We start from the raw sequence: 24,827 nt of genomic DNA, 5'->3' as shown, positions 1-24,827 counted from the left end.
AAGTGTTTCACTAGAGTGCTATAGAAACCTGATGAGCATTTGCTATGCTAAGAAGTAACTCAGGTTTCCTTACAGCACCCCTAAGTACTCCTTACTGTGGATGTTGGACCCCACAAATCCTGAAGCCAGCACTGCATGAAGATGCCCTTTTGTGGGAGTGCTGTGGAATGACATCCAGATGGCCCCTTAAAAATTATCACCTGAAGGTGGCGATTTTAGCCACACTGGAAATAAGGATTACTGTGTTACTGCAACATCTGAAATGGGACTCAGGTGGCTTTAAAGGGATAAAGGTAAAGGACCCCTGGAAGGTTAAGTCCAGTCAAAAGTGACTATGGGGTTGTGGTGCTCATCTCGCTTTCAGGCTGGGGGAGCTGGTGTTTGTCCACAGACAGATTTCCGGGTCATGCAGCCAGCATGACTAAACCACTTTTGGCACAATGGAACACTGTGACAGAAACCAGAGCACACGGAAATGCCGTTTACCTTCCCGCCGCAGCGGTACCTATTTATCTACTTGCATGGACGTGCTTTCAAACTGCTAGGTTGGCAGGAGCTGGGACAGAGCAATGGGAGCTCACTCCATCACAAGGGTTCAAATCGCTGACCTTCTGATCGGCAAGCCCAATAGGCTCAGTGGTTTAGATCACAGTGCCACCCACGTCCCTTATGGAGGAATAAGTGTCAATTACAATAATTGAAGTAGCATAAGATGCTGAGAACAAGCAACAAAGGAAGGCTACCACCATTATGGCATGGAGGCTTGCTATGGGCATCTCATACTACAGGAGACTGAATGAATGGACCTTTAGTCTGACCATGCAAGGCAATTGTTACACTCTCAAAAGCTGAATTATAAACGCTGGGTATTAAGAGCTAGATCACAAAGAGCAATGCATAGCTATTTTTATGATCAAAACCAGACGGAAATGGTGCCGCCAGAAGTTATTCTGTGCTCTTGCTGATTCACACAAGCACTCCTTCCTATGGTCTTTCATATCACATGCAGAATATTAGCGGCATTTGCGGGTGTGAAATGGCCCAGATAATGTTCAATATAAATCAGTGCTGCAGTGAATAATAAAAAAGGAACAAGTGTAGTACAGAAGGATTTCCTTTTGTTTGCTTTTTTGGCTCTTGCCTTTGCTTTTTGTGCCAGCAAGTCACTTCAATTAGTATTCTAGCATGAGCCCGGTACTTTAATAGTGTGGCAGAGGAAGTTGCATATTAACCCTTCTCCTGTGCATATGCTGTAGCTTAATATGTTTTGCTTGAACTGCAATTGAATCGCCCTCTTGCCCATCTGCAATTACTCTTCAACAGACATTCATTTTGCATTCGCTGCTGAAGACAAGGGTTGACTGAAATGTTCCTTAATTAATACGTAGCTGGTTACTAAACATACATACGGAAATGAAGAAAAACAGTGACATTACTGAGATAAAACTGGCAGTTTCGGGGAACTTGAGTCCTGCACGTGTCCATAAAACACAGATGGAAAATATCTCAGCATGGAAATAAAACAGAAAAAGATGCCAACATAGTTTAAAGGCCAGATGCAGTATTAACTCATCATGTCCAAGATCTAAACTTAGCACAGATAAGACTACAGTATGTTTCCTCAGTTATGTCTTTGGGAGGGGGGCAATATATTTCCTAAAGGCAAGAAACTGCATTTAAGATATCTTTCTTGAGCTGCATACTGTATAGCTTACTTTTCTATTAACCCTTTCTGATAGAAGTACGGATTAATAGAAGTTCTGATATGATAAGGTGAATGCCATGCTTCCAATTTGTTGCTGCTTCTTTAAGGGTTACTTATATATGCTGCAATAAAGCTGCTGTATCTAAAAACTGACTCTGTTACAGATGTTTCCATGAACCTGGCTGATACACTTTAGTGCCTAACACTTTTTAACGTAATAGCCATTACCCTTAGCCCCTCTTCCCCAGTCAGTCTTGCCACTAGCTACTGTGGACCACCTTTGAGCCAGGCTTACAGGCAGTTCTGGTCAACTCCTTGCTGAATTCTTCTTACTGTCTTCACTGCCCATCTTCAGCTTAAGGTTAATGATTTTGCTCTTTTAAGGCAGACTATTATTTTCAGCTTCCTCCAGCCTGGATAGTCTCTTTCCCATCTGCTTTTGCTTTACCTTTAGCCTCCGGCTTCTTCTTCTCAGCCAGTCTCACCCTCTGTCTTTTTCATATCTGGTCAGCAGTCTCTCTCAATATGAGTAGATTAGGCCTATTTATGTCCCAGCTTGTCTGTCCACCAACCAATCAGATTTGAGAGGCAGAGAGTCCTCCCCGCCAATCAGGCCACTTTTCCTGTCCAATGCATAATTAATAATTTCTGCCCAATAAGCCAATCAGAAGTGTAATTTACAATACAGTGGTAAATCGAGTTACAAACGCCTCAGGTTGCAAACACTTCAGGTTACAAACTCTGCTAACCTGGAAGAGTTACCTCGAGTTGAGAACTTTGCCCCAGGATGAGAACAGAAATTGTGTGCCGGTGGTGCAGCGGCAGCAAGAGGCCCCATTAGTGAAAGCACGCCTCTAGTTAAGAACAGTTTCAGGTTAAGAATAGACCTCCGTTAAGAATTAACGAATTAAGTTCATAACTAGAGGTACCACTGTACTCTCAATATTGCAAAACCAACCAACCAACCACTTTCCAACAGACGAGTTTCAGGTACTTACACAGTAGCCCTTCTTCTTCTTCTTCTTCTTCTTCTTCTTCTTCTTCTTCTTCTTCTATCACTTGTAGCCGAGTAAGATAGTCTTCCATGAACATGGTCTTAAGAATTCTGCATCCACACATCCTTCCATAGTGGGGACATAGGTTTCTGAGTGGGAGTTAATCATGGTGATGGTTTGCCAAATGTGCCTTCCTCTTAGCACGTTTCTCCTTTTTGTCCTGAGTTTGAGCATCTTCAAAGCCCATGACACCTTTGGTAAAGGCTGTTCTCCAATTGGAACGCTTGTAGGCAAGTGTTTCCCAATTGTTGGTGTTTACACTACATTTTTAAAGATTTGCCTTGAGAGAGTCTTTGAACCTCTTTCGTTGACCACCGGCATTACGCTTTCCATTTTTAAGTTCGGAATAGAGTAGTTGCTTTGGAAGACGATCATCAGGCATCTGCACAACATAACCAGTCCAACAAAGCTGATGTTGAAGAATCGTTGCTTTTACATTAGTTCGCCTTTCTTCCCAAGTGATGTGTAAAAAATTTTGGAGACACCATTGATGGAATCTTTCAAGGACTTGGAGATGGCGTTTATAAGTGGTTCATGTTACACAAACATACAATAAGTTTGGTAGTACAATATCTTTGTAAACAAGCATTTTGGTTTCCCTGCAAATGTCTCAGTCCTCAAACACGCTGCACTTCAATCAGGAGAAAGCTGCACTCGCAAAGCTCAGGCGATGCTTGATTTCGGCATCAATGTCAGCTCTTGTGGAAAGATAACAGCCCAGGTAGAAGTGAGCGACACTTTCCAACATTACACCATTGAATTGGATTTATGGCACTGCAGAGGGGTTGTTTTATCCTTGTTGGTGCAGCCCTTTGGTTTTTTGGATGTTGAGCAATAGGCCAATCTTTTCATAAGCTTCTGCAAAGATATTTAGGATGACTTGGAAGTCATCCTCTGAGTGTGCACACACTACATTATCATCAGCATACCGAAGCTCTGTGATGGAAGTTAAGGTAACTTTACTCTTTGCTTTCAGACCAGTCTCAGGTACTGACATAACAGCCAATGACCAGCCATTAACACGTACTTAGTATTTTCAAAATCAACCATTGCATTATTATTATTTTTAGTATTATTTATTGAATTTGTATAACACCCTTCATCCACAGATCTTAGGATGGTTCACAAAATAAAACCATAATATAAAACCACAAAATACATATTAAAAACAAACAACAAGCCAATAATTCCCGCCTCCCACAACACTTTTAACAGGGCATCAGATGACACTACATTAAATGACCCTACATACACATACATTTTAACTAAATCAAATCCTGCTTGGGTAAGTACATTTTTTTACAAAATGACTTCTCCAAACACCTTTTGGAAACTAGTGCATAATGTAGCAGGACTGCTGTTAACGAGTGTTGGCCCCTTAGAACACATTACACCAGTGCTGAAGGAGTTCCACTGATTAACGGTGAGTTTAGATACAATCTTCAAACTGCTGCCATAGACCTTCCCATCCAGCCTGGCTAGGATATACCAGAGGCTGCTTTCCCCATGATTTTTTTCTGAACGTTATTTGGTTAGAGCCTACTCCCAATGCCATCTTTATCAGAAATTAGTTTGTCAGCAATTAGGTGTGAAATATTCTTTCTAGTGGCACTTTCACTTCAGAGTTTCTTTTATCAGAAAGGCCGCAGGACTCTTTACCTGTCTTTGGAAAACAAATTAAAACTTTCCTGTTCCACTATGCCTTGGGTGAGAACAGGAAGTTTAATATTAGTTATGGTTCTGTTTTTCTTTCCCATTTTGCTTTCTCTATACTGCTTCCCTGTTTTATTGTGACACTAATATTTTATTTTATTGTATTATTAATTATTTTATTAGTATTTAGCATTACTGTAAGCTATCATGCAGGCCTATGTGCAGGATATAAATATATTATCATAAAACTATAGGCTAGATGAAAAAGATGAATCTTCTATTCAGAATCTTAATTAGTATGAGATAAGTTGCTGGAGAACTAAAGCAGACAAGGCTGCTTGCCAAAATACATATTAGATTTTGCCAGTGGGGCATATAAGGAAGGTCTGGTCTTATGGAGGGAGATGGGTAATAAAGACAATTTGGATCATTAGTACAATTTGTTTCTTCTTGCCCCCCCACAATTGCTATAGTAACCAGAGCCTTTAACGTATTTATCTTCGAAATATCCCTGTGCTGCTTCTGGAGAAATGTTGAATTTGATTAAACAAAAGAATTAAGGCAGAGAGCAAATGCAGATGAAGAATGGAGAATTGGCCACAGAAGCTGACTAGCCCTAGATAACTTCTCTCTTGATGTAGATTACATCAACTCAAATATAGCCTGGACCTCAATTATCTGAACACTAGTAAGAATAGGAAGTTTAGGTGTAGACCAGAAAAGGCTAACCTGTGGCCTTCCAGGTGTTGTTGGGGTACAGCCCAATAGTAGTGTGCCAAATATTTCTTCCAATATTTTTTGTGACTATTCTCCATCAATTACTGAGAAAAGAAATTACATTTGAAAATTATCAAAGGGGAGGGAAAACTTGGTGGATTTGTCATCCACATTTACTTTACTTTCGACACAGATTTCGAGGTTGTGAGTATCCTCTCTCTCATTCTATAAATCATCTCTTTGATGGTCTTCAATCTGCAGCCTTCCCAAATCCTTGGCTTCCTGTCTGGAATATACCCTGACAGCCTGCTAAGTTTCCTGCACTTTAGTTAAAGCCCATCACTAGATAAAGACTACCACGAGGCTTTTTTTAATACCAGGGAGTTTGGAGAGGCAGGGAAGTTGCGGAGTGCTGGAGAAATATTTAATGGGATGGTGGGAGACACACGCAACACCCTTGGCCACCTTGCAATGATATAGTAAGCTCGATTTTGCACTCACCTATATACTAAAGCAGTTCTAAAGCATGCTGGGGATGGCATAGGTTTTGGCACAGCACTACTTCTTGGATTCAAGTATTAGAATGGACCAAACTATGTAGAAAAGCAGTTCCAGACATGAATTGGTCCTGAGACTGCTGCTTGCTGGGAGAACTTGGGCCAGTCACTATGTCTCAGTCCAAAGGTAGCCAGTATTGTTCCTCCAGATGTTATCAAGCTCCAGCCAGGATAACCAATGGTTGGGGCTGATGGGAGTTTAATCTGACAATATCTGGAGGGCATATGTTGGCTATTTCTGTCTCGTCCTAACTTGCCTCACAGGGTTGGAAAGGGTAAGAACCATGTACGTTACCCTGAACTCCTTGGAAGAAAGGTAGGAAGTGCAATCCTATAGGATAACATGTGCAGTTCTTCAAAATGTGGCACTTTTTGCCTTTTTGTGTGTGGAAAGTTTGATGTCCCACTTTCTGCTTGTAAGGAAGGCAAGAATTCTAGAAATATCTTATCTTTACTCTCTAGCTGACTAGTTGCGTATCCACCTCCTTGATAGTTAGATAGTAGAAGAAATAACTTTCTTTAGTATGAACATGAAGAAAACAAATAACTGGAAGGGAATACAACTTGGACTGGTTTAATTTTAGCATGTAAAACAACACACTGAGTAGTTTCAGAAAAGGAATTCTAAATGGGTGTTTTCTTGAAGAAGGCCACTGTCAGGGAACTGTCATCTGAGACGAAGGAGGTGAAAGGGCTCATGGAGGGTGAGAGAGACCACTCAGCGGAGGAGGGGACCAGCAGGGGGAGAAGTGGAGTTCCAAGGGAAAGTGAGTCGGAGGGAGGGCTCAGAGACACTTCAAGCGAGAACAGTGGGGAGGTTTCAGGACCTCCCGTAGGGACACCCACTCCTCGGCGGAAACTGTCACGCCGAGAGTCCAGAAGACGCGTTTCCGTTAAGGAGCTTTTATGCTGGAAGAAGTTCCGTAAACGCCCACTGTCCGATTCTACGAGCGATTGATGGAGCCATGCTTAAGGAGCTCCATCACAGACAGAGGTTTGGGAACTTAGCCAAACTCTGAGGGATCAGGATTTTACGCACAAGCAGCTCACCATCCCATCACAGCAATCGGACAGTCCCTGAAAGCAGCTTGTGCAGAGAGGCATCATGAGCAACCCAGCCGGAGCCGGAGGAGCAGCAGGAGCTGGAGAAAGTCCAAGTCTGGAAGAAAGGTACAGAGTGTTGGAACTCCAGCTAGCAATGCAAACGGCGAGGCTAGAAGAAAGGAGGGCGCAGGATGCAGAAAAGGCAAAAGGCGCTACACTAGCAAGAAAGATGCCAGGAATGGTGCAGAAGTTTGGGGGGGACCCCAGGAACTACCAAGCCTTTAGGACAGAGATGCAGTATGCTCTCGAACTGCAGTTTAACGACTTTCCCGATGAGGCATCGCGAGTGGCGTTTGTGATTGGCCATCTCGAAGGAGGGGCGAGAGACTGGGTCAGGCCCCTGATGGCAGGGAATAGTGACATGCTGAAGGACGCGAGGAAGTTTTTTCGCGCCATGGATTTGATGTTTTCCAGCGAGATTGAACAGGGACTGGTGCGCAGACAATTGATGGCTTGCAAACAGGGGAGCCGATCGGTTCGTGAGTACTGGACTGAGTTTACAATGTTGATACATAAATTGGGGTGGGACCTATCGGCGGAACCCATTCAAATGCTCTTTGAAGAGGGGCTTTCTTCGGCGGTGAAAGACGAACTTTCCCGGGCGCCCAGGGCGGAGTCTATGGACCAGCTGACCAAATCAGCGCTGACCATTGGAGTGCACCAGGAGGCAAGAGCCTTGGAGAAGCGGGAGGGGAAAGGAGAGCGTTGGAGGGATTTCCGCATTCCAGAGATTCCAGAACCAAGTTTCCCGCCCGGAGAGCCGATGGAGGTTGGAACAGCGCGCGCGCGCGCAGTTTCAAATCCCAGTGAAGGGAGGAAGAAGGAGGGAAAGAGCGCCAAGAAATGTTATCTCTGCCAGCAGCCAGGTCACTTTGCCAGAGTCTGCCCGCAAAGAAAGGAATGGCAAGGGATGGCGGGAGCTGTTGGGGGGAAGGAGGAGGAAGTCCAGGAGCCAGTAAAAGCCAACGCCTGTCTGCCACTGTCAGGGCACTGCAGACAGGCCAAGGAGCAGTAAAAGTGCCCACTCCGGAACCTCCAAGACCAGCCCTAGTAATAGAGGTGTGGCTAGAGCTGGCAAACGGATACCCACTGAAGACCAAGGCGCTGTTGGACTCAGGCAGCTCCTGTAATTTTATGAGCAAGGAGTTTGCAGCTGAACACCAGATACAGACACTCCCTTTAAGCAACCCCCTGCAGGTCACCACGATCGATGGGAGGGAGCTGTTGGGGGGAGAAGTTAGCCTACAGACCGTCCCAATGGTTATGAGGGTGGCAAGGCACACCGAAAGGATAGCGTTCAATGTAGCCACCCTGGGAGGGGCGCCAGTCATTTTGGGAATGAGCTGGCTAGCGTTGCATGACCCGCTGGTGGGCTGGCATCAGAGAGTGGTCTCCTTTGGGTCAGCACATTGCCTGGAACACTGCAAAGAGGGGAAGGTGCCAGAAGGGGCAAAAGCCTCCCTAGCAGGGACGGAAGTGGCGGACAAAGGGAAGGTGCCCAAACAATACACTGACCTGAGCAAGGTCTTCAGCGAAAGGGAAGCAGATAAACTACCACCGCATAGAGACTTTGACTGCCAAATTAACCTGGTCCCTGGGGCCCAGCTCCCCGTGGGCAAGCTGTACGCCATGTCAGACAGGGAAATGCAGGAGTTGAGGGAGTTTATTGACAAAAACCTGAAGAGAGGTTTCATCAGAGAGTCCAGAGCGGTGGGGGGCAGCCCAGTGTTTTTTGTGGACAAAAAAAACACGGATAAACCGAGATTGGTCGTGGACTACCGGCGGTTAAATGCCGTGTCAGAACCAGTGACTTTCCCCATGCCCAGGATTGATGACATTTTGACCAGGGTGAGGAAGGGAAAGATATTCACGAAACTGGACCTGAGAGGAGCTTACAACCTGATACGAATAAAGAAGGGGGATGAATGGAAGACAACGATGTTCACCCCCCTAGGGGCTTTCGAATATCTCGTTATGCCCTTTGGATTACAAGCAGGCTCCGCCTGTTTTCAATCGCTCATGAACCATGTACTGGGACCTTTGCTCTACAAGAATTGCGTGGCCTTCCTCGATGACGTGCTGATATATTCAGAGAATGAGGAGCAGCATGTAAAGGATGTCAGGGAAGTGCTGAGCCAGCTGCAAGCAAACCAGTTGTGGGTGAAATTGGAGAAGTGTCAGTTCCACACCAAGGAGGTGGAATTCCTGGGGTACCGCTTATCAGACAAGGGATTAGCCATGGATCCAGGCAAGGTCCAGGCGGTGCTGGAATGGAAGACACCGAAAACGAAAAAAGATGTGCAAAGGTTCTTAGGGTTTGGGAACTTTTACCGTAAATTCATCAAGAACTTTGCCCACTTAACGGCTCCCATCACGGACTGTCTAAGCAGCAAGAAGAAATTCGTTTGGACGGCGGAGGCGGAGCACGCTTTTGAGGAATTGAAAAAGGCATTCGCTTCGGAAGAACAGCTCCTGCATGTGGATTTACAAAAACCCATGAGAGTGGAAACTGATGCCTCAGACCGGGCGGTGGGGGCGGTGCTGCTTCAGCCAGGGAACAATAAGTCGGAATGGAGACCGTGTGCCTTCTTTTCGCGTAAGCTGAACAAATCCGAGAGGAACTACACGGTATATGACCGAGAACTACTCGCCATTCACGAAGCGTTCCGGAGATGGAGACACTTACTAATTGGCGCACAGCATAAGGTGCAAGTGTGTATGGACCACAAGAATTTGGAGTATTGGAGAACGGCACGAGTGCTCAACCAACGACAAGTGAGATGGGCCCAGGAGTTCTCCAAATTCCATTTTGGAATCTGCTATGTGCCAGGTCCAGAAAACATCAGAGCGGACGCTCTCTCTCGCAAACCTGAATATTTGGAGGGGGAGGGAGCGCCAGAAGAGAGACATATTATCCCAGAGGATCACTGGGTGTGTGGTGCGGCCTGGGTGGGGCAAAGAGAACTGGTAGAGGGAACGGTAAATGATGAGTACGCCCAGGATAAGCTCAGAGGTTTAAGGAGAGAGGGAGAAGACCCCGGAGGTTTTGAAGAAAGAAACGGGGCATTGTATTACAAAGGGGCGCTATATATACCCGAAGGGGAATCGAGGAGGAGGAGTACTTGGAAACCGGAAACAGCAAAAGGTGGAGGGAAGTGTTCGAAACTTCGGAAGATGAGGGAGGTTCCTTCAGGGGTTTTGCTCCCTCGCCTCCCGCAGAGGAGGGGAGGGAAGGGGGTGAAGGGGGCCCTGGAGGGGAGGTGGATGTCAGGGAACTGTCATCTGAGACGAAGGAGGTGAAAGGGCTCATGGAGGGTGAGAGAGACCACTCAGCGGAGGAGGGGACCAGCAGGGGGAGAAGTGGAGTTCCAAGGGAAAGTGAGTCGGAGGGAGGGCTCAGAGACACTTCAAGCGAGAACAGTGGGGAGGTTTCAGGACCTCCCGTAGGGACACCCACTCCTCGGCGGAAACTGTCACGCCGAGAGTCCAGAAGACGCGTTTCCGTTAAGGAGCTTTTATGCTGGAAGAAGTTCCGTAAACGCCCACTGTCCGATTCTACGAGCGATTGATGGAGCCATGCTTAAGGAGCTCCATCACAGACAGAGGTTTGGGAACTTAGCCAAACTCTGAGGGATCAGGATTTTACGCACAAGCAGCTCACCATCCCATCACAGCCACATACATAAAAATATCCAAGAGATAAAACAAAACCAGGAAAACAACATGACTTAAACTAGCCTAGGTAACTGAAGATGATGCTCTGCTGCATCCTGATGTTATGGGTGTCATATTTCACACACAAAAACTCCTAGGAGTATACTAAAGAAGTTAGCAATTGCTTGTAAAATAAATTTATGTTACGGATAATGGATCATTTTTTTATTGCACCTGTACAGTTGCTGAATAAATAATTTAGGAGGGTGGCAAATTATTAGATTTCTATCCCAGAGAAGCTAGAATGTATTTTGCCAAGTAACCCAGAATTCTGGGGCCTAGAAGCTTGGGAAATTAAAATAAGTGTTCAGACATAAATCTTTTCCTACTTGTTAAAAATGTGGCATTCCTCATTCAACCAGAACCTCAACTCAGGTCAGCAAGTGAAGATTTTTATTTCACTAGAACTATCTAGGAACTATCTATTTCACTGGAACTTGTCTAGGAAAAAAATACTGTACAACCAGGTACTTGTTAAACTATAGTAAGAATTTTAAAAATATGATCAGCAAGATAAATTTTGAGCCTTGGGGCAGGGAGAGAGAAAGTCACTTGTACTCACTTTAGTCCTGCTCAAATGCTCATAACATCCCCTATTAGAGGTATCTCTATCTCCTACTCCTGCCCTGCAGAACTAACAGCAACTTCAATTAACTAGCACCACAGGCCTGATTCAATCGCTTCCCCAACCAATGGCTGCTTTGAAGCTTTGAAGAAAGCATCAGTACCACTGATCTCCATCATCTCATCTGGTTGGGCCCTAAGATGGTAAGGGGTAAGTCTTATATACATTTTTACACAAATTTCAGAACGATAGAGATCACAACAGAATTCATTATTGATTTTTTTTGCTGTTGTTCCATAACTTTTCCATTTTCCTTTCCACATGAGCCACAATTATTTGACATTCTTCCTTGGGAATAAAGGAATAATTCTACCATTCCACTCATTTCAGCAGTCCCTGTGCCTTTGGCAAGCAGGAATACCGATCAGCATTGCACAATAGCATCATAGAGACACGGCTCAATGGCTATATTAGGGAATAGGAGGCGTGGAGAATGGGGCAAGGTTCCATCTAATGAAGTACCTGTCATGTAGTTTTGTGGCTCTGAGTTTTTAATGCCAGGCAGCCTTGTGCCAAGAACAGTAGTGAGGGGGTTCCCCTTACAGTAAACCACATGAAAGCTAGTAAAAGGTCAAGGAACCCCTGACCATTAGGTTCAGGCGCAGATGACTCTGGGGTTGCGGTGCTCATCTCGCTTTATTGGCCAAGGGAGCCGGCGTACAACTTCCGGGTCATGTGGCCAGCATGACTAAGCCGCTTCTGGCGAACCAGAGCAGCGCACGGAAACACTGTTTACCTTCCTGCCAGAGAGGTACCTATTTATCTACTTGCACTTTGACATGCTTTCAAACTGCTAGGTTGGCAGGAGATGAAAGCTAGAGATCTAGCTTAATCTAGGCCCTACTCGCTTTGCATGGTATTCCATTGTTACTGCAGTACAGGTGGATAGTGTCATTATATGATTTAGCCACCAGGTGGCAACTGTACACACACACACACACACACACACACACACACACACACAGCCAGCCAGCCAGCCAGAAGTTTTCTGTTGCCGTTCTTTTTGGAGGGAGACAAAACTTGCCTAGTTTTTCTTCTTTCTGGTATGTGCATTAACCTTCCATGACAAGGCACAAAACTTTTCTTGAGCAACAACAGCTACAGTTATAACACAGGGTGTGGTGGTCAGTAATCACACGGTCCAAAGTTGGAGTTAACACTTGATGAGCAAAAACACAATCTCCACATACTTTTCTGAGTGTCAGGCCTAATATTCCCAGTGGGTCTTCTTCCAGGAAATCAGTTGCCAAGACTAAAGGTCCCCACCTTCCCACAGCTGTCTATGTCTCCTCCTCTCAGGGCTTTCCCCAAGCAATTGGAGACTGTATGTCTGTGTACAGCCAAACTCTCCTTGACCTTTTCATGCCTCTCCTGGTTCTGGGAGGGAGCTTGTCACAGCAGCAGGAGGAAACAACCATGACTTTTCACCAGCCTGACTTATCTCTGCCTCTAATTTCAATTTGACCTCACTAACTTCAGCTTCCAATTCTTGACCTCTCTGCCACAGACTCTCCCTGCTCACTAAGCCCTGCTTCTGCTTCTGCTTCTGACATCTCCTCTTTCCAGTCTTCTCCCTCTGACCTCTCATCACTTTCCCACCATCACTCCCTGGGCTCTGAGCTTTCTTGCCTTGGTGGTTCCACAGCTGGTTCCTCTCACCATTCCTTTGTGTCCAACCAGCCTATGACAATTTGAGGGAAAGAAAGTATCAGTTTGCCTGGTTGCAAACCATGCATTCAAAGACACTGATTTTAATGGGACACTTTCTTTCTGGATTACATCCTGGAGTACAACCTCCAGCGCAGGTTGATGTTATAGATTCAACAACAACAGCAATTGGGAAAGCAATGCAGCAATGCAGAAGGGTAGCATAGACATTTTAGAAATAAACAAGTAACAAAATGTCCATGAGTTCACTTTCTCTCTATGGACAGTTTTTAAGAAGACAGCTTGATTCGATTATAAAACCAGAAGACTGACTCAACCCACAAAGAAGGAAGTGATGCCATGCCAACTTAGTTCCTGAAACATACTGTAGCTCTGTTTCATTTTTACATTTCTCTCTATAGCAGGGGTCAGCAAACTTTTTCAGCAGGGGGCCTCAGACCTTGTGGGGGGCTGGACTATATTTTTTTATAAAATTGTGAACGAATTCCTATGCCCCACAAATAACCCAGAGATGCATTTTAAATAAAAGCACACATTCTACTCATGTAAAAACACCAGGCAGGTCCCACAAATAACCCAGAGGTGCATTTTAAATAAAAGGACACATTCTACTCATGTAAAAACACACTGATTCCTGAACCGTCCGCGGGCCGGATTTAGAAAGCGATTGGGCCAGATTCGGCCCCCGGGCCTTAGTTTGCCTACCCATGCTCTATAGAGCCTGAACTGAACACACACTAAAACCTAACTCCCACCCTATTAATCAACTTCAGTTTGATTAGGGTCAATGATCAGAATGAGCAGAAATGTAATGAACATACAAAGGCAATAAATTTATTTCAGAGGCTATGGAAAATGAACTTGCTCATGTGAACTTCCAAGTACCTGAAGTCTTTTTAAAACCAGGTTGATTGCTTGCACATTCAACCTCACTTTAAAAAATTGTGTTGACATTTACCAAGACTTAGGATTGACACAGATAAACTACAAGACTTCCTGAACAACAATGATAGTTGCCTATATAATTTTGCTACATTTCAACAAATAACGGTACTTGACCTAAGCATAATACAAATGGCAATAGATACAATCACATGTCTATTGACTTTTGCCTTGTTAGAATTTGAAACAAAGATGATAAATAATTCACACACTATCCCTTTGATAAATCTGAACAACTCCTAATACCCAGTCTCTTCTGATTCCATGCATCACTAGCAAATATCACACACATCAGTTGTTTGTTGTCTTTGCTTCGTTTTATTTCCGTTGACAACTTAGGCAGAAGTAAACGGTTTCATGATTGCAAGGAAGACTCGTGTCAATTACGTAGACAGACCTGCACTATAATTTAGAAGAGTTAAATGCCAGGTTCGTTTTACAAAGTAGAAGGAGAAGATTGGAGTAACATTTTTTGTGTGTACTAAATTACAAAAAGCAATTTTTGTGACAATTTTATGGGGAAAGAAACATTTGTAACTAAGGCTGGAAAGTTATAAACCACAGTTAAGGGAAAGCAAAAGCTTCCAAATTCCTTTTCTTAGGCGTGTGGGAAGCCAAAGAGGAGAAGGAACAGCTTAGAAGCGCAGGAAGAGGCTAGGCTCATTTATGTAATGTTAAACAAGGATTTAGCCGTACATCTGAATGCGGCCTCTGCCTATTTATGAGGGTATGGTGAATGTGCCTCAGAGGTTGTTTTGGAGTGGTACTCTGCTAGTTTCTCTTTTGCGGCAGCTGGATGAGTCCCTCTTTGTATCACTTTTGATGGCAGCAAATGGCACTTTAACATGGAGTATAATTGGTTATGGTTGATCGATGTGACCTTCAGTTGGTACTGTTTTGTCTCTTTGGTGAGTCATAGTTTTTAAACAGCTTTAATAGACTGTTTTTTCATTGTTCTGTTCATTTGCTCTTCATTAATCATATGTCACCTGCAGCAGCAAGGGTTGAATCCACACAGGCAGAGCAATCCTAGCTCCAGCAGTCTTGTCGCTCATGGTTGACAGCAAAGGAAAGTGGGAAGGGAATGCAGGGAATGTGGGGAGGGTAGGCAGTGCCAGGCTGGCACAGTGACCGGGCCCAGATCAGACCCAATGCCAAATGGCATTAGCTTGGCATATAAGGGTTTGGACTGCAGCCTAAGTCATGCTTAGAACAAGCCCATTGAAATGGACTTCACACTTGGTAATCCTTAAACCAGTCCCTTTGAAATCAGTGGAGCCTAAGTTAGTCACTTTGGTTTCAATGGGTTCACTCTTAAGCATGACTTAGGCTGCAATCCAACTCCCAGGTTGTTTGAAAAGACAGTTGATTAAAAAAATGTACCGTAACTTAATAAATAAGCAAACAGCTCTCTTATGTTTTATCTGTGAGAGACAGTTAACTACTTTCCCCCTTACAGACAGAGAATACATTTTTTTCTTATTCATCATGCCTTTTCTCTCATGCTTTGGCAGTCAAATTAAGGCATGGCAAAACTGGGAAAGCAGAACTGCTTCTTCTTGATGCTGATGCCAGCAGTGAGGTCCAAGTGAGACACAGGGGGTGGCTTTTAACGCAGCAACCCAAGAGATTGTGTTCCCCACTGGACCTACAGTGGAATGCTGGCTCCATCACTACAGCAAACTGCATCTTTCTCCTACTGTCAGTTCCTGTATGTTACTTCTTCGTTAAACTTACTTCCATGTCCTTTTCCAGAACAGGACAGCTTAGATTTAATAAAGAACACATTTTATTGCTTTATTTACTGATATAGTTATTTAAAAGAGCAGAAGAGGGTTTGTGACTAACCTAACTCTTCTTTATTTCAGTGGGACTTGCAGCCTGTGTATACACCATACATTTAGAGCACATTTTCCTCCAAAAATCCTGGAAATTGTAGCTAAGGGTGCTGGGAATTATAGCTCTGTGAGGGGTAAACTACAGTTTCCTCGATTCTAGGGGGTGGGAGGTGTGCTTTAAATGGAGTCATAGTCAGGTCTGCAGCCCATCTACTCAGAAGTAAGTCCCGTTGGATTCAGTGGAGCTTACTCCCAGGTATGTGGGGTTAGGAGGACTACAGCCTTGGTCGAGACTTTTGCTGGAATTTTACCCTCAACTTATATATCCTAGCAGTATTTTAAAGAATTGCCTTTCGCACGGGGAGAAAGGTGGCGCTATTGAGTATTTCCAGATCATCTGTTGCAAAAAACAAACAACCACAACCATGCCTTTAGGTCTCATTTATCCTCCCAGCTTATTCTTCCGTCTTTTCTGACTCACATTTATCTGGAAAAGTGACAAATGATCACTGAACTTTCAACTCCCAGACAAAAATAATAAAAGCAACAACCAAAGATTCCGGAACAACACTGCATTCTTTCCCAAGCCCATCAAAACGCCCATGGCCGGGACTTCCGGGTTGGCGCCATCGCCGAATGGCGGACTCCCTCCGAGCTCCGGAGGGAGCCGGCTCGGCAGGGGCTGGGTTTTACCGCACCGGCGATGCGGGGACCCTTAGAAACCACGGCCACGGGGGCCGTGGACTTGGAGACTCGGCTAGCACCGCTAGCGCCCTCCCGACTCGTGAAGGAGCCTTTTTAAAGGCTACGGATCGGGTGCCGGGGAGAAGCGTGGTGCTTTGAGTCCTCTGCCACCCCTGCCGAGCGAAGCCGCATGCCATCCGGCGGAGAGCGCTGACTTCTTCCATTGAGAATTTGGACTTTTAACAACAACCCGTGAGTAAATTGGAAATCGGGTTTAAAAGAAGAAAAATTTTTTGGATTTGAGACGAGCGGGGGGGGATCTAAAAAGGAAGTCAGTCCCCCTCCCTATTGTAGACATTTTAAAACAAGGATTGGGAAGCCAAGGCCCAAAAAGAACGGTATCTTTGCTAAAATCAAGAATTCCATGATGGGAAAGTACAAGAATTGTGCTGGAGGAAGAATTGAAGGAGAAGGAAAATGCACCCCCCTCCCTGGGAACCGGGGCGATTGAGGAGTGAGCCTGGTGAAAAGAGCCGGTGATTTTGACAGCTGTCAAAGTAGCTGTCAAAGTCGGAATTTTAAAGAGGATTTTATTACAAGGACCTTGCTGGTCAAATTTGTTACAACTTGATATAATTTGTTAAGACTTGAATACAAAATGGCGAAAATACGGAGAACAATCGGATTTTTGGAAACAAAGTTACAACAACCCCCCTAGAGGAGCTTCGGGACATTACAAAGATGGGCGTAAGCCGGGAAAAATACAACACTTCGGAATTTCACAGAACTGGTTATCTCCTGGGAAAGCTGCAAAACTGAAACTGAATCTCGTCTACAGGGTGTTTAGACTAAAAGGAGACAACAGAATACTTTACTGAAGAAGGAAGGGACTGAACGCAAGTTTTTGTTCCTGAATAACAACAACCCATGTAGAGTTACTAAACTTCTGAATAAGAAAGTTTTAGCAGCGGAACAAGAGGAAGCTGGACTATAACCTTGAAAGAATAATGGGGGGAATTTTATAATTTGACATTTTTAAAGATTTAGGAATTAATTTTTAAAAAGTAATCCTAAAAATGGGAAATAATTCTGCAAGGAGTTGGGGGAAAAATGGGATTGATGGACTTAAGACTTCCAGGCTGGAAACATAGATTGGAGGATAAGGGAAATTAAACCGGGGAAGGGGAGGGAGAATTAGAATCCAAAGGCTTGCAACTATTTTCTGAATTGGTTTTCTTTTTTCTAATATATTTCTTATTTTTTTTATACTTTTATTCTGTGTGCTTTTACTTTAATGGGAAAAAAGGGGGACATTGTGGAAAGAAAAGGGGGCGGGCTATGGGGAGAGATCTTTTGCTTTTTTTTATCAAGGGTGTTGCATAAGGTTTGTATAAATTTAAATTTGAACAATGGGGTATATAAATTGTGCTTTAAATCAGAAACAGAACTTGTGGAAACAACAATATGAAAGGGGAATACGGTAGGGGTGGGGGAAGGGGGGAGTCCCAGAAAGTGGATGTTTGAAAATAAGGTTCTGAATGTATCTTCATAATTTCTTTTCTTCTCTTTCTGTATTTTGGAAACTTCAATAAATATTATTTAAAAAAAAAAAAACAAAACGCCCATGGCCGTCAGTTTTCTTTGCGGATGTTCCGTTCAAATCTCAGATCAGCATTTTGGAAGCAGGGAGGGGAGCGAGGCGAGCACTGGGGAAAGAATAACGGCGAGGTCTTTCAACTCAGGATTAGACAGAAGACTTTTTCCTCCAGGCACAGGACCCGATCAGACCCAGCTGAATGGTGCAAGCCAAAGAACTCCGCGGAACGGCCTGCAAAGGAGCTGGAAAGAATAGCGGAGCCAAACTTTCCGAGTTAACTTTGTGCTGCCTGCGCCACTGTCCAAGCTGTTGACACGCCGCTTTAAAAACAACAAAAAAAGGGTGAATCAAAGGGCAGCCAATGAAACGGGAACCCACCCTTTCCTCTCTCTCTGGGGAGAGACTTTTAAGACGTGATTCAACTCTCCCTGTTGCAAAGCAAGCTCTGTCGCCTTAGCTCGAAAGTGCTGTAGTTGAGACGCGCTTCCTCCACCGTCTCATTTCAAGCCTATTTCAAGCACGCCTCTCCCCTGGGATCTGTAGCTTGCTGGGAATTGTAGCTGGGCGTGGGGGGGGAACTACAGTTCCCAACATTCTTTTTCCCCGAGGGGGGCGCTTTAAATGCACGGAATGTACACGTGTAGACACACACACAAAATCCTCCTTACTCACCCATCTCCCCATCTTCTTCTTCCTCCCCCTCTTCTTCCTCGTCATCTTCCTCCAGCTCCAGCAACACACCCTCCTTCTCCGCATTCATCTCCCCAGAAGTCCGTTGCTGCTGCTGCTGCAGCATTCCTCCTTTCCTGCAGATAATATGGAATAATCTCCAGGAGGAGGCTGACAGAGGGAAAGCAGCCCCGGGGCTCCCGCGACCAGAGAGCCCGCCTTCCCCTCTCTGAGCGCCGCGGGGAAAGGAGAAAGGCGGGGCGGCCTGAGCCAGAGCAGCGGGCTGGGCTGAAGGCGCCGCCCTCTTGGCAGCCCGCCCGGACTGAGAGAAAGAGGCGAGAAAGCGAGAGGGGAGTTTCCTCCCGTTGCCATAGAGACGGGGCTGGGGTGACGGGGCTTCCCCCCACGTCCCTCTTTTTCCTTCAGGGGCGCGTGGTTCCCCTCAAGTTACCTAAGCCAGGGGGCTGGTCGAGCCCGAAGCAGCAGCCAGCAGCCCGCTCCAAAGGGGTGGCTCTCGCTCTCTTCCCAATAGGACCTTTTTTAAAAAAAAAAAAAAAATTAAAATATAACTTTATTGAATAATACAATCAAATTTCCAGACATATCTGCAAAAACACAATTGTTTACATATTTGCCACACATAAACTGTGAAAGAAGATAGAGAGTAAGAAGAAACGAAAAAAGAAAAAAAGGAAAGGAAAGGAAAAGAAAGAAAACGCTGTTTTCCATAAACAGTAATTCCAAAATTACACTTGCACACATTGTAAAATACAAATCTTAATTAAAATATCTTAAAAGACTTCCACCGCCTAAACCACACTTCTTTTGTTATTTAATTCTCCTATACCTCTGTTCTTCACTTCCATCCCTTTAGATCCCTTAAAGGTAAAGTTAAAGGTACCCCTGCCCGTACGGGCCAGTCATGTCCGACTCTAGGGTTGTGCGCTCATCTCACTCTAGAGGCCGGGGGCCAGCGCTGTCCGGAGACACTTCCGGGTCACGTGGCCAGCGTGACAAACCGGCACCAGAGCAGCACACGGAAACGCCATTTACCTTCCCACTATAAAGCGGTACCTATTTATCTACTTGCACTTAAGGGTGCTTTCGAACTGCTAGGTGGGCAGGAGCTGGGACCGAACGATGGGAGCTCACCCCGCCGCGGGGATTCGAACCGCTGACCATGCGATCGGCAAGTCCTAGGCGCTGAGGTTTTACCCACACCGCCACCCGCGTCCCTTAGATCCCTTAGAATCTTCCATAATCCATCAAATTCTCTATATTCTTTATAGTCCAACAGGACCTTTCGCAGAACTGTCGGCTTGGAAGGGACCCTGAGGATCAGAGTCAGGGTTTCCCAAGCTTGGGTCACCAGCTGTTTTTTGGGGACTACAATTCCCATCACCCTGACAATGGTCCCCGCTAGCTAGGGATGGTGGGAGTTGTAGTCCAACAGCAGCTGGAGACCCAAGGTCGGGAAACCCCTGGATACTCGTCCAACTCACTACAATGCAGGAAAAGGCAGCCCCCAAAATATAAGTATATCTCAGGATCACTATTTGAACTTCCGCCCTACTGTTACACAAAACGCGCTTTTCTGCTTTGCTCCCAACCAGCTGCCTTCTAAAGAAGAGCCATTTCTGAAGAAATTCTTTGCGAGGGGGAAACTAGAAGTGCACAGAGTTGTCTACAAAAAACAGGCACATGATAGCTGCACACATGCCTTTAATGCACGTTATTATTTTCCCAAGAATCCTAGTAGCTGAGGTTTGCACCTAACAAAGCTGCAGTTCCCAGCACCCTCCACAAACTACAGTTCCCAAGGGTCATCTAGTCCAACCCCCTGCAATGTTTTAAAATGTATGGTATGTACACAGAAGTTGATGCTGACTCTGGAGCGGTTGGTGCTGATTCTTTACCGCTGCTGATTTTTGAAGCTTTGGGTGTTAGGTTGCTTTTACTGTTCCTCTGTGTGGGTGTCTTATTTCTATTACATATTTGATATCGCAATCTGTCCTGGAGGGTATAAAAACTATGTATCTAATAAGCATATGAATACCATGCTGTGTGTTACATGGTGGCTGCTTTGGCAGGGGGTAGACATTGCTGGAGGCAAAATGTGTCCAGTCTCCACCCTGAAAATGTAACATTAGATTCTAGAGAGTCTCTAGAGCAGAACAGCTGAACCCCGGGGAATGGCGACTTCAGCAAGTCAAGATAGCAAAAATTAAGCAACAAAGGGACATAAGGACTGATTGTGAATTCTGCTGAGTTCATGGAAAATCAAAAGAGCATTTTTGTTAATCGTTTTCCAGTGGATAAAGCATGATTTCCAAGAGACTGATAAAAAAAAAAAAAAAAACATTCCTGTGACTGGGCCACATTTCCCAGTGTCAGAAACTGATTCCCAGTATTTTCATTGGCACTGCAGCGACGTATTAGAGGAAATTAAAATGACTGTGTATAGAAAAACGGTGCGAAGCAGCCATAACCCAATTTAGCATTGTTTCCAGTTGTGTATAACCCTCCAAGGACTTGTTAATTTTCATGCCTCTGTGCAAGTTCCAGTATGAAATGACGACAGTCTCTTTTGCCCTCTACTGAACTGAACTGGTAATAACAACTGACGATAAAATTTGCTGCTGATCATATAGGGAGAATGCTGAACCAACGTGTACTGTAAAGGTGCATTGCAGGATTCATGCTTTCATCATGGTGTGTGTGTGTGTGTGTGTGTGTGTGTGTGTGTGTGTACATCCTATACTTCCAGTTGTATGCTAACACAGCCATAGGGCCAACCCAACGTATTTTGTTGCCTGAGGTGAAGGACAAGACCACACCCTGCAAGCCCATCAACAGAAACAGACTAAACTGGCAGCTGAATCTTAGTTCAGCACTGGTGGAAGGACAGCAACCTTACTGCACCTAAAGTTAGCAAGGGGTTGCAAGGCACACACAGCTCTGCCCTCTACCACCTTCCTGCCTCTGCCTGCCTCCCAGCATCTTCAGCCTGAAGCAGCTGTCTCACCGTGCCTAGCAGCAGAGCCGGCCCTGTGCAGCCAACTAAGAACCTTTTCTGACACTGCACGGGAGCAATGTCCTCAAACCCAACAAGCACCCAACATCCACTTAAAACACTGACCTTCTAAATAAATGCAATCATTTTTATAGATAATAGGCCTTGCAGAGTCACACCCATCTAACCCAGGGAGCACCTAACCCAGATCCGGCCCTGAAATAAACTAGGGGCAGAAATAATGTTTATTTAGGGGTTGGTGGTTGTTTTTTAACTAATTAAACATATATTCAGGCAGGATAAGGAGGAGGTGATGTGGGCAGATGATCACCACCAGCAGAGTTTCAATCCTGTGGGGTGCTGCTTAGCAAGGAAAGGTGCTTGGGAAGCAGCACCCTGCAGAACTGAATCCCGAGGGCCAAAGTGTGTGTTCCTTCACAAGCACCTTCATGTAGCTTGAAGTGCCGGTATGCTAGTCAAAACCCCACAGGCCCCCGACACAACACGTACTGCTCAATGTGAAAGGAACATTAGAAAATGGGTAAGGTAAAGGTAAAGGTGAGGGCCGTGGGTGGCGCTGTGGTTTAAACCACTGTGCCGCTTGGACTTGCCGATTGGAAGGTCGGCGGTTCGAGGCCCTGAGATGGGGTGAGCCCCCATTGTTCAGTCCTAGTTCCTGCCAACCTAGCAGTTTGAAAGCATGCAGTGCAAGTAGATAAATAGGTACCGCTCCGGCGGGAAGGTAAACGGCGTTTCCATGCACTGCTCTGGCTTCACCAGAAGTGGTTTAGTCATGCTGGCCACATGACCTGGAAAAACTGTCTACAGAAGCGGACAAATGCCGGCTCCCCCGGCCTGTAAAGTGAGATGAGCGCCACAACCTCAAAATCATTCGTGACTGGACTTAACTGTCAGGGGTCCCTTTACGTTTACCTTTTTAAAAGGTAAAGGTAACGGACCCCTGGACGGTTAAGTCCAGTCAAAGGTGACTATGGGGTTGTGGCACTCATCTCACTTTCAGGCTGAGGGAGCTGGTGTTTGTCCACAGACAGCTTTCCGGGTCATGTGGCCAGCATGACTAAACCACTTCTGGTGCAATGGAACACTGTGACAGAAACCAGAGTGCATGGAAACACCGTTTACCTTCCTGCCACAGCAGTACCTATTTATCTACAGTACTTGCACTGGCCTGCTTTCGAACTGCTAGGTTGGCAGCAGCTGAGACAGAGCAACAGGAGCTCACCCCGTCACTGGGATTCGAACCACTGACCTTCTGATCGGCAAACCCAAAGAGCTCAGTGGTTTAGACCACAGCGCCACCCATGTACCTATTAGAAAATGGGACAGCAGAACTAGCAGCATAACAGGGAAACTAATGCAGTATGTCCCATGTCTAAATGCAACCCAGTCAGATGGACAGGATATAAATAATACAATTATTATTAGTAGTATTAAATGTAAAAAAATGGAGGGTCACTTAAAGAAACTGTGCCCCCAGCAACTTTGTCACCAACCTGTAGTAGACAGAACTGTGAAAAGCTGGGATATAAATATTATGAATCAATAAAACCATCCTGCCAGGACGTTGACCCGAACATTTCAACTTTGGGTGGCTTCACCTGAGTGCAAATGTGTTTCCTCTGCCTTGCGTTTAACTTTTGTCTCCGTTCTTCCCTTTGGCTATCAGCCAGTGAATCACCTAGGAAACCCAAGGACTGGTTGCCATGGGCACTCTGCTAAGCATCTGTTCCCTTCCTTGCACAGCACATCAGCACAGGAGGGAAGGAGGGTTTTTCCAAAGGATCGTGGTACTGAAAGGATAGGTCTTGTCCTCATTTAGCCCACTCAACTTTCTGCAAAACTGGCAGCGTCAGCGTCACACAACAAACACGTACGCCATAGAACTTGTTGTGCTGCGACAACGGAGTTCTAGGAATGTTTTGACCTTACATAACTAGATGAGGCGCTGCCCATAGTTCAGTACAAACTGCTAACAGTGAACCAAAGAGAGAAAAACTGGGAAATCCTATTCCTTTCTACATACTGATGATTACACAGCTAGTAGTATAGACAAGGCCCATGTAAGCAAGTCTGCCTTGCTGTACTGTGAAGCTGTATTTTGGTCCTGCTGAAGGTTATAAGAAATAGGGCAAGGTGATGCATGTGTTTGGAGGCAAATTTTAACTCCTGTTTTTAGGCAGTGCCATTTCTTCCCATTCTTAGTACTGAGAGCATGTAAATCCTGTTGTTCCATCTGACCAGTGTGTTTCCCCCTTAACTGCAACATCTGAGCATTTTTCAGTACTTGCAACCCATCATTTGGCCACAGGAGGGCATATTTATACAACCTTTAACTAAGGAAACATTTTTCTCACCATAAATAAAAAACCTTAACCTTTGCTTTTCAGAAATACCAGCATGGGCCTTACAAAATATTGAGGTCATATTAAGGAACATTTTCCCAGGCTGGATTATTTTTTCCAGACATGCTCCATTGGTTTGCCAGCATGTTTCATCAATGTCTAATTCCTCCAAATGAAAGAAATCAAAATTCCTCACAGGAGGAGACGAGATGAGTAAAACCCAGCCTGCGTGTTTATGACTTTTTCCCAAGTAAAAAATGGGGGGAAACACTACATAAACAGAAAACAACCCCTCAAAAACCATTTCTCTAAGAGTACTACAATCATAAAACACATTTATAAAATGCTTGGTGCATTTTCTGTAGAAATGTCAATATATTATTTGAAGTGTGTCTTAAAGTTTCAATTTATATTTTCCCCAGGGTGTTGGCCCTGACAACAAAAGCCCCCACTAAATAGAATACTTCACCAGACAGAAAATCATTCCCTATAGAAGCTAGAAAAATTGCACCAATTATCCATCTGATGGGAGCAGAGTGCCAGGTCAAACATTGCTGGAAATAACGACTTCTAGTCTAAAATCCCTGCCTTTAAAACCTGACATTTTGGAATAGGATTTCACTTAGTTACTATTCAGTGATGAAAGCAAGCCATTTTCTGTCCTTTCGTTAATTCACATATTATAGAACAGAGTTCCACCATTTACTGCAGATTCCAGGGTTGATTCCCAGTGAACCCTCGTTTGGTTTAACGCTCGGCTTTTGTATAGCACTTTCAAGCACTTCGCATGCATTATCTAGGTGTGATTCTTACAACAACTCTACAAGGCAGATTTGGGATTATTTCCCCAGGGAATGAGGCTGAGAGACTGTGCTTTGCCTAAGGCAGCTAGCGGTTTTGTGTCAGAGGAAAGATTTGAACCA

General features: G+C 44.9%; 1 protein-coding gene across 3 annotated transcripts in view; it reads right to left on the bottom strand.

Annotated features, from left to right (window-relative positions):
• Positions 1 to 18,783, bottom strand: part of ANO6 (anoctamin 6) — a 76,443-nt gene extending 57,660 nt beyond the window's left edge. For 2 of the 3 annotated variants that reach the window (XR_014539269.1, XR_014539270.1), the window contains exon 1: positions 18,532 to 18,783. Coding sequence is in view for 1 of the 3 variants with exons in the window: in XM_083574450.1 (XP_083430576.1) it covers positions 18,532 to 18,655 (124 nt within the window). In the remaining 2 variants the exon portion in view is untranslated. The remainder of the gene's footprint in view (positions 1 to 18,531) is intronic. The other variant, XM_083574450.1, reaches the window with a different exon arrangement.
• Between the last annotated feature and the right edge of the window lie 6,044 nt (positions 18,784 to 24,827).

This window comes from Podarcis filfolensis (assembly GCF_964270895.1).
Source record: "Podarcis filfolensis genome assembly, chromosome: 10".
Taxonomy (NCBI): domain Eukaryota; kingdom Metazoa; phylum Chordata; class Lepidosauria; order Squamata; family Lacertidae; genus Podarcis; species Podarcis filfolensis.
Note: the sequence above shows the minus strand (reverse complement) of the source record. Positions and strands in the feature narration are given on the sequence as shown.